At 37.7% G+C, this 18,392-nt stretch overlaps 2 protein-coding genes across 7 annotated transcripts in view; one reads left to right on the top strand and one right to left on the bottom strand.

The window, feature by feature from the left end:
* ANO3 (anoctamin 3) overlaps positions 1 to 18,392 on the bottom strand; it is a 175,081-nt gene that overhangs the window by 24,335 nt on the left and 132,354 nt on the right. The gene's annotated exons all lie outside the window — the stretch shown is intronic.
* Positions 1,766 to 11,835, top strand: MUC15 (mucin 15, cell surface associated). Its single transcript, XM_039342227.1, has 4 exons — positions 1,766 to 1,917; positions 5,856 to 6,541; positions 7,454 to 7,609; positions 9,063 to 11,835. The coding sequence occupies exons 2-4, from the start codon at positions 5,896 to 5,898 to the stop codon at positions 9,245 to 9,247; spliced, it is 987 nt and encodes a 328-aa protein (XP_039198161.1). The 5' UTR covers positions 1,766 to 1,917; positions 5,856 to 5,895; the 3' UTR covers positions 9,248 to 11,835.

Raw genomic sequence — 18,392 nt, 5'->3', positions numbered from 1 at the left:
TGGAAAAAAACCCAACTTTACCAAAGTGGACTCTTGAATATGCTGTTAAATAACCTGACACATTGAAAAGTCATCACATATAGGAAAGGAAATAAAGGCATACCTTACAGGAGATGTTTTTAAAATGCGGAAATACTTGTTTATTTAGATTTAATCCATTGTAAAAGTTAAAATAAATATTGTGAGAATTATTGGTAGAAAGAATAGGCAAAAAGCAGCTCTTCTGACTTTTCTTCTTCATGAAACCCAACAAAACAATGGTTCTTGGTTAGAATGGGACAGACAGTTCTACTTATAGAAAAGAATATTTGCAGTTCAGGGTTGAACTGTTGGGGTTCTTGGTACTCTCTGGTGTTTTTCTTGCAGATGTTTTATTATCAAATTAGTTAACATTGTCAGTGCTAGAAGGGAGTGGAGCTTGCTCTTATTTTTATATACCAGTGTCTACCAAAGCAGGCAAACAAGCTAGTAGTAAACAACAACCTAATTAAGGAATCAGCAAGAACACTTCTATCAGTACTGACAGAGCCAAGCCAATAGTGTATAAAAATAAGACCAAACCCCACTCACTTCTAGCACTGATGATGTTACCTAGTTTGGTCATGAAATTCTGCAAGGCTCAGGGAAGGACCAAGAACCCCAGAGTTCTACTTATTAAAAAGTGATCTTCCCCTTTCCTCAACTTCCCTGACGAGGATCATCATTTAGAAGAGTTATTATCTATGAAGGGATGCATTTTAGGAATTTAGGACACTGCACAGGGCTGGAGAAAATGGAAATGTTGTTCTTCAAAAAGCTTTCTCTCTTTGATTAGTAGGCTGCATATATAATTTGTCATTTAGTCTTGTGTCAATCCTTGATGTATGGTACACAAGAAGAGCAATATAACATACAGACAGGATTTGTTTTTCTTTTTTTCTTTTAAATTATATAGGCAAAGAAAATTGGTTCCCTATTCAGTTTCAATATTTAGATCAGTGGTTCTCAACCTGTGGGTCAGGACCCCATTTGGGGTCGAACGACCATTTCACGGGGGTCGCCAAACAACGCAGTCCGCCATTTTTTCCCCCCTTTTCCTTAGCTGTGCTACTCCCTTTTATTCTATTGGCTTTTGAAAGCCAATAGAATAGACTCTCCTGAATAGAGTCTAATTCTATTGGCTTTCAAAAGCCAATAGGAATTGTCCAGGCTGTCTCTGCCCTGCTGAGCCCACCAAAAGTCCCATTCTGCAAACGATGCTGCACCAGTTGAGTAATCCTCGACTTATGACCGGTTGAGTAGTCCTCAACTTATGACCGGTTGGGGGTCGCAGCATTAAAAAGGTTGAGAACCACTGATTTAGATATAAAGTTTAACAGCAATGTTGTCTCAAGCTGAAAAAGATTGAAACACAGGGGGCTGGTTAAAACAGTGACAGTCCTCTAATCAAATATTTTGGAATTTGGTTTTTAAAACTTTTTGAAAGACAATTAATTAAAACCACAACTCATTTGGATCGTCAGCTCAAAATGTTAAGTAGTAAAAGTGTATATTACAAAATTGGCAATCCCTTCTTAACCCCCCTCCCCATTCTGTTTTGAAAGAATTTTTCTCATAGAACACATAACACGTCATGCATTATTGGTGGAAGTATCAGAATTACCCAGCCCCTTAATTTCAATAGTTTCACATTCTATGAATGGTATGCCTTCACAATGACTATCAAGAAGCAGTCATTCTGGTTCTCAGGTGCTCTGTTACACCCAGAGAAATAAAGCCCCACCTAATTTCATTCCTACTTTGCATTCCTATCCACTGCAGCATTGATACATTTCCATTACTTGCCTTCTCTTCTTTTCAGCAGACTACTAAGCTAATTGCACTCCAGTTTAGAAGCAAATAATTCCAACACTTCCCTAACATTGTTGAGTTGTAAAGGTAAGAGATTTTCTTTTTGTGGCTTTTATTCAGCCATTTCACTTGCAGTCACCTTTTGTAAGTGTGCTTGATTAAAAAACTTCTGTTTGTGTCAGCTAGGTTAAATGTCAGTTAAATGATCTGGCACACTTCTGGACAATTCTTAAAGAAATGCAAAACTAGCATATTTAACTGATATTTTGTTTATAACTCCTTTTTGCATTCATTGGTAGAAAGTGTAGATTTGTGAAACTGTAGCTGATGTAGCACAGTATTACTTTAAATGCTAATTTGTTTTCACTACATGTACATAGAGGATTACTGGTTGTCAACATACTGGCTGGGTTATTTATTATTATTATTATTATTATTATTATTATTATTATTATTATTATTATTATTATTACACTGCCTGTCAACTTCAAAGTTTGGATTTCATCATTTGCAGGTTAACACTTTTTCATAACAATGTAAAAATATGTGTGTGTGTATATATATATATATATATATATATATATATGCATTTCTCCAGTGGATATAATGAAGTAGTTTTAAAAAAACACCTTTTGACAATCAAAGTTTACAATGGAAAGGAAAAAAGAGAGATCATAACCAGAATTTTATATGCATGGTTCATTATATTTTAGTACTTTTAACCTCCATGCATATAAGATATTTTAACTTTAAAGTTATTTACTTTAAAACAAGATTATATTTAATTGTAAACATTTAATACAAGCTAGATCCCCTTTTTATACAGTGAGAGTGAAAGAAAGAAAAAAAAATAACTGATAAGTGTGTATTCCTTCTTCATGGCAATGAAAACAAAGACATGTAGATCATCTTTTGAAGAGATTGTTACAACACTTGTAACAATTAAGAGACTTACTAAAGTCTAAGTGTGACTCTAGTTTGGAAGTGGTACGTGGGCTTTTTTTACTTGGATTAGTGCTTAATGGCTTGAATTATATTTTTTTAAACTGAGAATAAGCTGTTTCATTTATTGTTATTTTTATTTACTTTTTCAATTAGTTTCCTGTTGGACGTATTTATTATTACAGTTCCTCTGAAGGGAAAGAGGAGTAATGGTCTAATGATCTTTAAGATATGGGCTTAGCATCTCATAGTAAATTCAAGCCAAATCAAGGCTGAGAACTCACAAACAGATTGCCTGAATTTAAAGACACCAGTTGCTAAAGCCATAGCCCCAGAAACTCATGCATCAGATTAGACGACCACAATGCACTTCATATGCATTGAACCCTATTTGGAAATTGCCACTGATGCAGAATTCAGTTGTCCATTTCTTGGTGAAAGCTGCTATAGTAAGGTAAGGCCTACACTTTGGGGAACTGCATTGGCTTCCATTACATTTCTAGGCACAATTCATACTGTTAATTTTTATCTTAAATGACCTCAGTGGCTTAGCTCCCAGATACAGTCCATCAGTTGATGGTAAATGTTACTCCACATACGAGATAGATGAGAGCTGTAAGGCCCTTAGACAGTGATTTATGTAACTGCCTCCCCAAAGTTCAGACCGGCACTGACTCTGGGGTCATTCCATAAGCCTGCCTGAGATGGAACTTTTTTCAGGTCATTGTTGATTATTGTCATGTTGCTATGGTTGATTGTATTGGTGCTGCTGGTTATTTTTTTATTGACTCTATTGTTTAATATTTCTTTTTGGACTGTTTTAATAATATATCTCTTTCATGGTGTGCATACTATAAACCACCACAGGTCATTCTGCATTTGGTGGTAAACAAGTGAAATTAATCAATATATATATATATATATATATCCACATTTCTTTTTCTGACAAAGAATTAAAGAATTAAATTGGGAATTAAATTTAATTAAATTTAATTTAAATTTAAAGAATTAAATTTAAAAATTGGGAATTCTTTAATTCTTTGTCAGAAAAAGAAATTTGGATTTGTAATGTTTCGCAGTTCAACTTGAGCCTGCTTAATGCTCCTAGTTGGGGGCTGCAAGGCAAAAGAGATTGTAAAAAGTAAAACTGCAGTATAGCAGTTAAAAAATGTCAAGGTGTAATCAATTAGACATCTGTCTGAAAAACTTCCTGCATATATATCAGGTTTTGTGTGTGTGCATGTGTGTATATAACACTTTTAGAAGAAAAGAAATTTATTTTATTATTTAGAAGATCTTACCCTAAAAGTAAATCTGGACAGCTTGGTTTTCTTTTTATATGCATAAAGTCTTAATTTTACACTGCCAGTTGCTTTCATGTACAAAAGAAATATTTATGCAAAATTAAAAGATGTGTGTTTTGAACATGCTTAATATTAAATGATAAAATAATATTTGAATAGTTGCTAAAAAGTCACATTAGTGTTTTATTCTTTCTGTTTTTGGTTTTATAGTTATTAGCTATGACCAAATACTACAGAGTATGACAAATAATTTTATCATTCAGGCTGTGAATTGGTAACCCAGATTAAGCACATTAATTATATATTGGATAATTTCACTTATGGAGAAAAAATAACTAAATTGATTTGAGTCAATTAACAAGAATAATAGCTACATTTGGAATAGAACTAGCTAGATAAAATGCATAATAAAAGTAACAGTAACCTATGATTAGTTTTGTATGTATTTGGCTAGAATGACAAAATAATTACAAGCCAGTAAATGAGTGCTGTTATAAATGTAGTCTGATTGCATTCACAAAAATAGCCTGTGATGTATTAAACAGATGCTGAAACTAAGGCTGGATATTAATGGAAGTGTAGTACACATGTCATGTTAGTCTGAGAAATTATTCACAATTCAAAAAAAAAAAATCTGATTGTTTTAATTTCACTTTTGCTTAAGTCTACATCAGAAAGCAAAGGCAATGAAATGAGGTTGACAGAAAGCAATTTCTAGTTAATGTGTAATAGCAAAAGGAAAAAAAAACCTTAGAAAATATGGGGAAATACAGGATTAAACATCTATAATTTCTCCCAAAAAAGTAATGGTAGATGTTTAATGCTGTTCATAAATTTGTTCAGGTAACAGGAAAAAAATATTCTGAATAATAAGGATGTGAGAGAAAAATAGTCACAATATTCAAATTAAGATGGGGACTAAAATTTAATAAGGAATAAATTAGTTGCAGGTGCTGTTTTCTTGTAGCATTCAGAGTGACATAAAATGACTGTGAATGTTAAAACATAACATATGAAAGATGATAAATATATTCTGACTTCTATGTGGCTTTTAGCTTATAGACACACCCTTGGTCTTCCTGCATTAAAAAACCCACTAAAGGATGATACAAATATTTGAGAAAATTGACATATGATGCAATTCATTTAAAATAATATGAAATGGATTTAGATGAATAGATGCATCCCTATCAGGATCTCATTAAATTGGGCCAGATAGAGATTGCAGTAAATCTGACCTATTAGTAGATTGTGGAAAGGATATTAGTAGAAAGGGAAATAAGAACATAATTTTAGCATTTCTTATCAATGGGCTTCATGTGCATGTCTTTGGTTTATATTAAGCGGAATTGCCTTCAACCAGGCTTCCACTGTCCCTGGCTATGAAATTAGTCATCTACCTCCCCCACTTCAACTATAGTTTTCTGAAAGCAGATGGCACTAAATACATAAACATTCTTATGTTAACATTCTACATAATAAAAAAACAGACTCTCCCTAGGACATCAGGAAATTTGACCTGGATACCCTGTTCTTAATCCTAATTACACAGATCCTGAGTGTATACAAAACATAAATGTATCTCAGGAAAATATTGGTTTCCAATGCATGAAAAAAATATATGAACAATTCACATTTACAAATGACACATTTTATTTTTGATTTATTGGAATTTCCTAGTCCCATTCAGGATATCAGCAGTAGAACAGGAAGGTGTTCTCTGTGAATATATTAAATTCCATCAATAATTCAATGAATTTTTAAACATGTTCCCCTTAGGCACCGTATACCAAGAAACAAGTACTGAGGCTGTTAAAGAATGCGAACAACTGAGGGCATATTTTTCATGCTGCTGCTGATTAGCCTGCAGTTGGCCAGAAATCACAGTGAAGATGCAGTTAATTCTACATCTTCAATAAGCAGTGTAAGCAGCACACCTATGAGTCCAACTCCATTTAATGTGACCTCTGACAGAACTTCTACAGAACGTAGCAATACCAGTGATAGTCTAAATGATAGTACTATAACAGAAAGCAATACTCCAAGCAACAAGACCACCTCAACCCTGACTCCAACATCATCTCTTCATAGTGTGTTATTACCAACAACACATCCACCAACTTTAACTACAAAAGATGTAAAGCATAGAGTATCCTCTTCGGGAATGCCTATAAATACTTCTAGAAGTTATGAAGCCACCACTTACTTCAAGTCATTTGAACCTGAAACAAACAGTGTCACCACAACTGCCCCTAACATCAGTTTCACGACCACGGTTTCCCATAACACAACTCAAGTAGATGGTTTAACATTTCGTCCCACTAAAAATCTATCAAATACAACAGCTATGTTGCTAACCACTAAGAGTAGTGCTGTTACAACTGAATTATCAACAAGTGTTCCAACAGCAAATCTGCCTCCCAAAGCAACTGGTGGGTCTACAGTAGCAAGAGAAGCCCCAAAAGGTAAGAAAATTAATTGTCCTTAATTTATGTCACCACCCAAAGTTATGAACTATGCAATTGTACTGCATCTACAGAAGACAGCTTACTGTCATTTGACTTTAAAGGCAATTTTTGACATCTGGCAAATCATTCTTAGAAACAGAGCTGTTTATATTGTAGAAAGTAAATATTATAAAGGAATCTAATTGATGCACATATTATCTTAAGTAATCCTGGTCTTAGTTGAATCAAAATTTTGAGTGAATCAATAAATATATTCTTACCAAAATTTCAACACATTGAACATCCTTGTAATAGAATGGAACAAGTCTGCACTACTCTTCTAAAAACAAGTCAATCCATTTTTTTGTTGGACAAGTGAAAATATGAAAACAAGTGACATGATCTTTCACTTAATGAATGTGCAAAAAAGGTCGTAAAATTGGCTGCATTCATGTGATACCTCATTTAATGACTGCACTACTTAACAACAAATTTTATAGTCCCAGCTGTGGTTGTAAACTGAGAACAACCTTACTTAATATAGTGTTGGGGGAATCCAAATAAAATATAGAATTTTATTCTTAGTTTTTTTCCATGAGGCTTTAACTCCAAGGAAGGCTATGGGTTGCTAAAGAGATGACTGTAGAAAGAAAGCCAGAATATTCATATCTACTCCTCAGCCACCTTGTATGATATTCTTCTCCCTTAACATGAACTTTTCAACATTACCTTTGCCTCTGTATTTTTTTAAAGGAAAAAAATCTTTTTCATTAAATAACCAAAAGAAAATGCAGGAGTAAATGTTTAGGACAGCATTCATTTGAACTCTTTCTGTGTCTATTCCTGAAAGATTCTGAATTAAACAAAACAAATTTTCATCAGTACCAGATGTTGTTTTCTTGAAGATGATTATGTTTATCTGTTTTCCAGAAAATCATAGTAATGGAGGGGTAATATTTGGAACAATTGTAGGAGTAATGTTAGGATCTGCACTGATTGGCCTGGTTGGATATTTAATCTATGGTAAAAGAAAATCTGAATCGTTTGGACATCAGCGACTTTATGATGACACAAGAAATGATCCAGGTAATAATCTATTTCAAGAACTGGAGTCATTAAGAGTCAAATGGATTTTGTTGTTTGAAAGCAAGTTTTTGAGATGTGTCATTTTAAAGGATACATTTTAAAAAGAGGAGGAAAGGAAGCTATGCAATATATACATTCTGAGTTCCTCTTCCTCTTTATGCCAGCTAAGACCATTTTTGCTTTAGGGTTCATCACTACTTCCGGTTGGTTCTATTGCCAGAATGTGATAGCAATACATTTAGATGCCAGTTGTTACTTTTCTCACACTGCAAATTCAATCTTTTACCTGTGCTTTGAAAACAGTCTTTTCATTCTCATTTCACCTTGAATACTCTTGTCCATTTGGATAGGGCCTTTAGCAATGGATTGCTTTTCAAAAGCTTTCTTGATAAAGAATTTCAGCCTGTGTTAGTATGAGGTGGATTGCCTTGCAGAGCAATTTTATTGGGGTACTAGAGGGAGTAAGATAGCTGGCACTCTCTGGGTGATAGACATAGAGCAGGGGTGTCACGTGGAGGCCACACCCACCCCAGCTCTGCAAAGGCAAAAAAGTTGCAATATGTCACAATACATCATGTGATATGATCGAGTTTGACACCTGTGACATAGAGGAAGGGGTGATGATGTTATTTAATTTAGTAATGAAACATCTACAAGAAAACAACCAAGCTCCTATCCAATTGTGAGGTGCTTTGATGATGGGAATCCTATTGAGACAGATGAGGATGTGTTGATGGGAGAGAGTTTCAATGGTTAGATTACTTATAGACACCGAGGGAAGCTCCTGAGTTGTGTCTAGAAGCAGCTATCAGGGATTTCCTGTGGGCTAGATGGTGGTAGTATAGGTGGGGGCAGGTAGGTTGAATCTGGAAGGTTGGAGTTGATGGGATTGAGGGCAGGTAGGAATATCAAGGTGAGATGGGCAGAGGGAAAAATAGTATGAGAAAGAGATCAGGTTATTTTTGGAGAAGGTTGATTTGAAATATCATACCAATTCAGCTTTCTAGTCACTTGAACTCATCCCAAATGCCAGGTCATTGGATTGAAGGCCTTGGTTTCTGACTGCTGCTGTGAAATGACAGGAGTGCTTGCATTAAGGCTTTTCTCCACAGTTTTATCATGAGTGAGAGGGCAGACCTGCTACTTTCCAAACTTCTACTTCTTCCTATGCTTAGTTTTTTAAGTAGGTGCACTACCACATTTTTTTTTTTTTTGCAATTAAGAAGTGGGCAGCTATCTGAGTGAATTAATGAATGAATATAAAATTCCAAGTCACTTGAGACAAAAGCATTTCCTAAAAGATATTTCATACATGGGGATATCCACATAATTGCATGTATATATTGAACTTATTGTTGTAGGCAGAACTCGGCTTTAACTCATGTCTTTAACATTCTGTCAAAAAATGTATTATTTAACACATGTGTAAGAATTGTCAATGTATATCTTGCAGTTCTGCGACTAGATGCTATACCCGAACCTTTCAGTCCAAACTTTGGAAATCTATCCTACTACAATCCAATGGCAGCCAATGAGAACCATGTCCAGAACCACAAAGAAACATCATACAATGCAATTCCAATGGATGACATGACATCATCACAGCCTTCAGCAGAAATGCATAAAGCCAGATGTTAAGAGTTAAATATATATATGGGACTTTGTCGAAATGTCACCAAGACACTTCCAATTTGACACGGGAGAAAACCCAAATAGCCAAAGACATATATATATCTTGTTCCCGTTTGTGGCCCATATAACATTTGAATGTGTGTAAGAAGAAATGATTGCAGGTCATGTCATATTCTTTTTACCACTCCTTTGCATAAGGGAATGCATGTATATATGCTATCCCATTAGAACAAGGGTGCCAAACTCGCAACGTCACATGATGTGTTGTGACATATCGCAACTTTTTTGCCATTGCTGGCAATGGGGTGGATGTGGTTTCATTATGATTCATCTGGCCCACGGGCTGGCAGTTTGACACCTCTGCATTAGAAGAAATGCTGGCAGACTCACAAGTATGGGTAGACTTCTAAGAATATTGGGTCCTTGATCTGAAGCACCCTTTCTTCGTTCTTTGATCGGTAATAGTTTATTGATGGAAATTTGGTGCTTCTGCTGTTACTTACCAGGCAATAATTCTACATATGTGAATCAGTCATAAATGCAAGTTCTGGTCTATTTGTATTATTTTAGACATCCATGCTATGAATTAAACAAAAAACAAGCCAAACTACTTATATAAAAATGTTTGCATATTTTTTTTAAACTCAAATAGTTTTAAAGAAGTTATTAATCATGACTGAAAAATAGAAGATCATTTACAATCGTGCTTCAGATTGAGAAATGCTGAACTTTTTTACTTGATAATATCCCCAAAATATGTGCTAACATCTATTGAAAACATGACATTGGACAAATGGGACTTTTTTTCTCTTTTAAAGAAGAGCAATATTTCAATATTTCAGCTCTAAATTAAAGTATCACAACATTAGTGATAATATACATTCTCATAAATTCCCTTCATCCTTCCAAATACTAATTCTAATTACATTCAGAGTTGAGCAATTTTTCTCAAGGAGCTGCTTGTTTAATACTGATCAGGTAAACTTCATGCTTAAATTTAGTGACAAAAATGATAAGTTTTTGGCAACATTGTTTTCCCTCAGTTTTTAAAAAGTTTTCTTTTTTGCTCATAAACCATAATCAAGTCTCTGGAGTGTTCTCTTTCTGTACTTTGCTCCAACTGGAAAAAAAATAAGCTTACAATTTCATCTCTGCTCATTGTAGCGTCATCACCAGATCACCCTCCAGCTTTTCTGGAAGAAGATCTGAGAAAAAAGGAATATGGAGAAAAGCTGCCCTTCCCGGATTTAGGAGGGTAATTTTGTTATAACAGGGTTTTGTGTTTTTTTTTACTGTGGCAGAGCACCCTAGTTTTCTTTTATTATACCTAATAAATAAATTACCTAATCATTTAATTATTATTGGTAGGTCAGTTTAGAATCAATAGTGACATTAACCAAAGTGATGTCTCCTAGATATGCTGGAATTATATAACTGAATGGGCACTAGAATGGGCAGAGATGAAATTGTAAGCTTATTTTTTTTCCAGTTGGAGCAAAGTACAGAAAGAGAACACTCCAGAGACTTGATTATGGTTTATGAGGAAAAATAAACTTTGCTAGGTTGGTTCTCTCCTTAGTTTCCACCTATTGCTTCTTGTCCTGCCTTCAGGTGCTTTGGTGAATAGGTTGACCCACTCTTCTTTGTGGCAACCCCTGAGATATTGGAACACTGTTACCATGTCATTGGACATACCAATACCTGCAACTGTTCCACATCTCTTTTAGCCTCCAGTCCACTTTATTGTCTTTATTGTTCTTCTCTGCACTCTTCTAGAATCTCAACATCGTTTTTATATTGTGGCGACCAAAATTGAATGTAATATTCCAAGTGTGGACTTACTAAGGCATTATAAAGTGATACTTCACATGATATTGATCCTATCCCTCTGTTAATGCAACCTAGTTGTTATAATGCAGCCTAAGTTGTTATAAACCATATGCTTACTTAATTCTGCAGAAGAATAATCAACTTCAAGGCTTTTAATTGTTTTTTGTAAATAAACTAAGTCTCAAAGGGAAGCCAGGCTAATGTAGCTGAGTTGTATTTCAGTAGAATAAATTTGCTTCTCTTGGGCCTTTAGAACAGTGTTCACAAATACAACACATGTACTGTTGCATCATGCATCAGGATGAAAGCATGTAAGGATATGTATCATATGTCACTGTGGTTTTGCCTTTTAGTGGCTTGCCCTGGATTCTGTCATCATGTACTATTGCCTAAAGTTCTGGTTTTGCTGTTCAAAACATTTGCACTTAAATACAGCCAACAGTTTTTGCTGGGCACAAGCTGTACTGCTGGTCTATTTTGAGTCACATTTTAGCACATATTATATCAGTATCATTTTAAATTGTTTGGGACAGCATTTGCTGGACAAAGCTAATTTTGTCAAAAAAGGTTGCACTTAAACATCTTCAAAAAAAAAAGCATATACTCAAAGAGGTATCAAAATGCTTTAAAAACTACTGTCTTTCCAGTATCTTAAAATGGTGTGTCTATTTGCTTTCTTGTCCTATTGTTTCACCATCGTTTTAGAGCTTCCATGTTTTTAGATCATGAGCCAAACTAATAAAAGGACTACATAGAAAATGTAATGAGAGCAAACTGCTGTTTTTTTTTTAAATATTTCTCCCTGAATTGATCTTACCTAAAAGGGAAGAAAAGAAGAATTGTATTCCAAGTTACCAAAGTGAGATTATTTATGCTTCTTATTTTCCCACACTGCATTAATGTTTTCAGCTTTGCTTTTGTCAAGAATCGATCTTGGTTCATATCATCATGAAAGGGGTGTGAATGCTGGAGAATTGGAGGTAAGGAGGAAAGATACTTTTTCAGATGCAGATGCTAATGGTAATAGGTTCCATTTACCCTCCATTAGTTACTCTAGGTTAAAACAACATCATTATGTTCTGCTATTTCTAGTCCCCAATGGGGTAAAACGTATTAGAGTTGATACTATAGCAATGGGGAATTCATTCTTTGTTTCCATAACAGTTCACATGTTTCAATTCCATCAAAATTATATTTGTAATTTAAAATTGTATGTAAATAATTATTTTAAATAGAAAATATTTTTTATTTAGAAAGGCCACTTGTCTAGTGTTAAGGTGGTCAACCAGAAGACCCCAAATCCTTAGGAATTAGGAAAGTCCATCCTTAGGAATGGAAGATAGTTGGGGGAGATTGGGCCAGTCACTCTCTCCCAGCCCAATTTATCTCACAGAGTGGTTGTTATGGGGAAAAAAAGAGTTGGGAAGATTATATACCCTATCTTGAATTGTACAAAATAAATCTGGTTTAGAAATCAAATCAAGAAAAAAAATACATAAATTTAAAGTCATATAACTAAAAACAAGCATATTGTTTGCATTTACACTAGTTTCTAGACTTGAAAAATTAGATAAATTCTATCAGTTGTATAAAATTGAAACAAAGCAGGGGATTTTACGTAAATACATACCACAATAGCAATAATAGTTGTTATGTCCCGAGCCTTTGCAAATGGCTCGGGCGTTTGCAGGCAGTCCCGGGCAGGTGCAAAGCTGCCCGGGACCAGACAGGCTGTCGCCAGCGCCGTGCGCATGCGCGGGTGCTGGCGCGGGAAAAGTAACCCATTTACCCGGGAGTTGCCTATATAAGAGGCTGCGAGGCGTTTGGGCGAGGCTGAAGCCATCTTCCTGTAAGCTGAACGCTGAATAAATGAAACTGAGAACTCCAGCTGCTTCTCGTGTCTGTTTTCCCGCCACGGACTCAACACTGGCGACGAAGGTGGGATGCCTTGCACTACCTGGAAAGGAAGAAGTGTAAGCTTACCCAAGGAGTCCTGAGCGGCGGAAGAGGAACGGCGTCGACTCGGCAGCTGCCCGCCATTCCGGTGCGCATTCGGGGGTAGGCTGGCTGATAGACCCGTCTCCTGAAGATCCGAAGATGGCGAAAATCGGAAGGCTTTCAGAATTCGACGTCTCACATCCAGAGCGGTGGGAGTCCTACGTATCCAGAATGGAGAACTACTTCAAGGCAAACCAAGTGAGGGAAGATAGCTTGAAGGCTGCCACACTGCTTTGCGTTTGCGGCCAAGACGCCTTCGAAATCGCAGAAAACCTTGCAGCACCTGTTCCAGTAGAGTCTGTAAGCTACGCAGACCTGAAGAAGCTGCTGAAGGAGCACTTCTACCCCAAGGTGTCCGTTATATCATGGCGCCACACCTTCGAACAGAGGGATCAACGGTCCGGTGAGTCAGCCAAGGAATACATCGCCGCATTACGGAAGGCTGCCAAGCCCTGCGAGTTCAAGGACCTCGAGGAACGACTGAGGGACCGATTCGTGTGCGGGTTAAGGCATCGAGAGCTACAACAGAGACTTTTCGCTAAGGAAGAATTATCCTTCCAAGACGCCTTAAGGGAAGTCACCGCAGAAGAAGCAGCAGGCGGCGCCATCAAGAACATGCTGCCGATCAGAAGCAGTGCAGAGGGTGCGTCCGTGCACCAGGAAGACGTCCGACGAAACTCCGAGGAGGATCTGGATGAAGAAGTTGACCGTCTACACCCCGCGAAGGAAGAGAACCAGAAGGGAAGCTCTTCGGCTCCGCTCAAGTGCATCGGCTGTGGAGGTCGCCACAGGAGAACCGACTGCAAGTTCCGCTCCGCTACCTGCCGGGCATGCGGCAAACAAGGGCACATTGCAGCTGTGTGTCTGGGCCGACGAAAGGCACAACCCCAAGAAGAACGCCTGAAGGGTACCAGATTCCCCAGCCAGAATAGGGTAGGTTTTTGTGCTTCGCGAAGAAGCATCTGTAGAACAGGCACACACAAGCCCATGAAGAAAAAGCTGTCACTCAACGTGAAGCTACAAGGGGTTCCATTATCTATGGAACTAGACACAGGGTCTGCCCTTTCCATTATTTCATTGCATACATTTAGGAAGATTTGTTCCAGTAGTGGGACTAAGGCCAAGTTAAGGCCTTCTGATATTGTATTAACAGATTTTCAGAACTCAAGAGTGTGTGTTAAGGGGGAGGCCACCCTTAACGTGCAATACAAGAGTTTTGAAGGTCCACTAGACTTATTAGTAGTAGGGGGTGAACGAACGAGTCTCATAGGACTCGATTGGTTTGAGGCCCTGGGGATACACGTCACAGGACTCAACAGCTTACAAACACTCGACCTACAGGAAGTCTGCAAAGAATTTGCAGATGTTTTCAGCCCCCAGCTGGGCACATTCAAAGGACCACCTGTGTCCTTAAAGCTAGACCCCACTGTCACTCCCATTAGGATTAAAGCAAGAAGGGTCCCTTTTGCTTTAAAAAGTAAGATTGATACTGAATTAGACAAACTAATCCAACAGGGAATCCTAGAACCTGTTGATTCCAGCCCGTGGGAGACCCCCATTGTCACGCCTCTAAAGGCAAATGGGGACATTCGCATTTGTGCTGATTACAAATGCACACTCAATAAGGCATTGCAGCAACATGCCTATCCTGTTCCTGTGGTCAGTCACATCCTGGCCTCTCTCAAGGGGGGGCGTGTTTTTGCAAAGCTTGACCTAGCTCAAGCATATCAACAGCTGCCTGTTGATGATGATGCTGCCATAGCTCAGACCATTGTGACCCACAGGGGAGCCTTTAAAGTAAAAAGGCTACAGTTTGGAGTGAATGTCGCTCCTGGGATTTTCCAAAGCGTAATGGAAAACACACTACGAGGTATACCAGGGGTCTGCCCCTACTTTGACGATGTCTTGATTGCAGGAGACTCCACACACATTCTAGCTGAAAGGCTTAGGGCTGTCCTGTTAAGATTCAGGAAATCAGGCCTCAAGCTCAGAAAAGACAAATGCAAGATTGGGGTGCCTTCTACTGAATTTCTGGGATTCAAAATTGATGCTGCTGGGATTCATCCTGCTGAATCCAAACTAACTGCTATTTTAGAAGCACCCAGGCCAAAGTCTAAGGCCGAACTTCAGGCCTTCCTAGGCCTCCTGAATTTCTACAATTCTTTTCTTCCACATAAAGCTAGTGTAGCTGAGCCTCTTCACAGGCTACTAGACAAACAAGCTGTGTGGCTGTGGTCACAAGCACATGAGGCTTGCTTTAAAGAAGTCAAGGCCTTGCTCACTTCTAACAGTGTTCTTGCACATTTCAACGAGTCTCTTCCTGTGTGCATCGCTTGTGATGCGTCCCCCTACGGGGTTGGAGCTGTCCTGAGTCACCTCAGGTCTGATGGAACTCAGGTTCCTATTGCATACTACTCCAGAACATTGTCTTCTGCCGAGCGCAACTACGCTCAGATAGACAGGGAGGCTCTGGCTGTTGTTGCTGGAATTAAAAAATTCCACGATTTTCTATATGGCAGGCATTTCACGGTCTTCACTGACCATAAGCCTCTGCTGGGACTGTTTACCACACGTAAGCAGACTCCCCACATCATTTCCCCTAGAATGCTTAGGTGGTCTATTTTTTTGTCTGCATATGATTTTTCATTACTCCACAAGCCTGGGAAAGAAATGGGCCATGCTGATGGCCTCAGTAGGTTGCCCCTGCCAGTAGTAGAAGCTGACCCTGCGCCAGCTGTCAACATTCTATCAATCCAAGCCTTGCCCGAGCTCCCTCTTAGTGCCAGGGATGTTACCGCTGAAACAGGTACAGATCACACACTTTCACGTGTCCGCTCCTGGGTCCTGTCCGGGTGGCCTGAGCACTGCCCTAGTCCTGAGTTTCAGAGTTTCTGGTCCAAAAGGAACGAACTGTCCCTTTCTCAGGGTTGTCTGCTTTGGGGAAACAGAGTTGTCATTCCCACCTCAATGAGGACTAGGGTCTTAGAATCCCTCCACGAGGGTCATCCTGGCATTGTTCGTATGAAGGCTCTTGCACGCAGCCACTTGTGGTGGCCTGCTTTAGATAAAGATATTGAGGCTAAGGTGCATGCATGCCACCTGTGCCAACGATCTCGCCCAGAGATGCCCCAAGCTCCTGTGCATAGATGGGAGGAAACACAGTCCCCATGGTCTAGGGTGCACATTGACTACGCTGGGCCCTTTCAGGGCCAGTTCTTCTTGGTCCTTGTTGACAGCCATTCAAAATGGCTTGAGGTTGTACCTGTCTCATCCACCACCACTGCAAAGACTATTCAGGTACTGAGGGGGATTTTTGCTGCACACGGGCTGCCAGATGTCATTGTGTCCGACAACGGCCCTCAATTCACTTCCTCCGAATTCCAAGCTTTTTTACAGGCAACTGATTCGTCATGCCACGTCTGCGCCTTTTCACCCGTCACCAACGGTATGGCTGAACGCATGGTGCGCATCGCAAAGGACGCCTTGAAGAGACTCACCTACGGGGACTGGCATCACAGGTTGGCTGACTTTCTCCTTTCTTTTTTTTTTTTTTTTTTTTTTTTATTAAAAGTTTTATAAATTTTACAAAAAAAAACAAGAACAATACAGAACAAAAAACAACATATACAAAAGAAAAAAAAAATTAAACAATACATATAAAAAAAACCCCCACCCCACACCCCTCCCAAAAACCCTCCCTTCCCCCCCCCTGAGCTTCCCAGAGCAGAATATAGGCTTAAGAAATAATAATAAAAAAAAAAAAAAATAAAAATAAAAATTAAATTAAAAACTTTATATTTATATATATAAAAAAGATATCTATAATATATATAAAAATAAAACTTATGAAAAAGCTATATAATATTTTTGTATACCCAATCTAAATTGTATAAATTTTATCCATTTGTCCCAGATAGCAAAAAACTTCTCTTGCGTTTGTTGCTTTAAGAAAGCCGAAATCTTTGCCATTTCTGCCAGATAAGCTACTTTAAAAAACCATTCCTGCAATGTAGGCAAAGATTCCTTCTTCCAATATTGTCCAATTAACAGCCTCGCGGCTGTGATCAAGTTTAACATCAATACAACCTCCTTTGTATCACAATCTATAACAATACCTAACAAAAATAATTGCGGAGTAAATTTTACCCTCCTTCTAAAAATTCTCTGGATATTCCACCATATTTTGATCCAAAATGCTTTTATCTCTCTACATGACCACCAAATATGATAATAGGAAGCCTCCTTATAACCACATCTCCAACATTTAGGTTGCACGTCAGGGTACATGTAAGACATTTTTTGTGGATCAAGGTGCCATCTATAAAACATTTTATAAAAATTCTCCCTTAGATTCTGTGCTTGAGTAAATTTGACATTTCTCACCCAAATAGTTTCCCAGGTGTCCAATGAAACTGGCTCACCAAAGTTCTGCGCCCATCTAATCATACAATCTTTAATTAGTTCCGTTTCTGAGTCCAATTCAACTAAAACCCCATAAATTCTCTTAATGTGGGTTTGTCTTTGATCCTTCAGTTGCTTAATAAGATTTTCATCTTCTCTAAGAAAACCCACCTTACAATCCATCTTCCATCTATCTAGTAGTTGCCTATATTGGAACCAAGAATAAGTAAAATTTTCTTGTGCTAATTCTTCCCGTGATTTTAATTGCCAGTTTTGTCCATCCCATTTAAGTAACTGTCTGTAAGACACCATATCCATTTTAACCCCTCTTTTTATTCCTTCTATCGCATGCCAAGGTATAGCCCATAATGGTACTTTAAAATCACTTTTATAATATTTTCTCCAAATCCTAAGTAAAGAAATTCTTAAAATATGAGATTTAAAAGCCCAATCTATTTTTTTATTAAATATTAAATAGGCATGCCACCCATAAAGTAAATCCCATCCCTCTAGATAAAGTATCTCAGAATTTGTCAAATTTACCCAGTCACTAATTAATGTTAAAACCACCGCATCATAATATAATTTCAAATTTGGTACCTTGAGTCCGCCCCTCTCACGGAAGTCTTGCATAATTTTGAACTTAACCCTTGGTTTTTTCCCTGCCCAAATAAATTTATTGAGACCCTTCTGCCACTCATTTAAATTAATCTCATTTTTCAAAATTGGTAACATTTGAAACAAAAAAAGAAACTTGGGTAGAATATTCATTTTTATCACTGCAATTCTTCCCATGAGGGATAATTGCAGCTTTTCCCAATTCTTCAAGTCTTTCTGTACCCCGACCCACAACCTTTCATAATTATTTTTAAATAGTTTTGCATTAGAAACAGACAGCATCACCCCCAAATATTTTACCTTA

Source organism: Crotalus tigris, unplaced genomic scaffold (genome assembly GCF_016545835.1).
Source record: "Crotalus tigris isolate CLP2741 ecotype Arizona unplaced genomic scaffold, ASM1654583v1 scf7180000017779.458999, whole genome shotgun sequence".
NCBI classification, from domain to species: domain Eukaryota; kingdom Metazoa; phylum Chordata; class Lepidosauria; order Squamata; family Viperidae; genus Crotalus; species Crotalus tigris.
Note: the sequence above shows the minus strand (reverse complement) of the source record. Positions and strands in the feature narration are given on the sequence as shown.

Excerpts from the sequence above, each read along its gene's own strand:
- MUC15 (XM_039342227.1), top strand. The coding sequence starts at position 5,896 with ATGCGAACAACTGAGGGCATATTTTTCATGCTGCTGCTGATTAGCCTG. Across the intron at positions 6,542-7,453 it reads AGCAAGAGAAGCCCCAAAAG|AAAATCATAGTAATGGAGGG; the intron begins GTAAGAAAATTA and ends TCTGTTTTCCAG. Across the intron at positions 7,610-9,062 it reads TGACACAAGAAATGATCCAG|TTCTGCGACTAGATGCTATA; the intron begins GTAATAATCTAT and ends TATATCTTGCAG.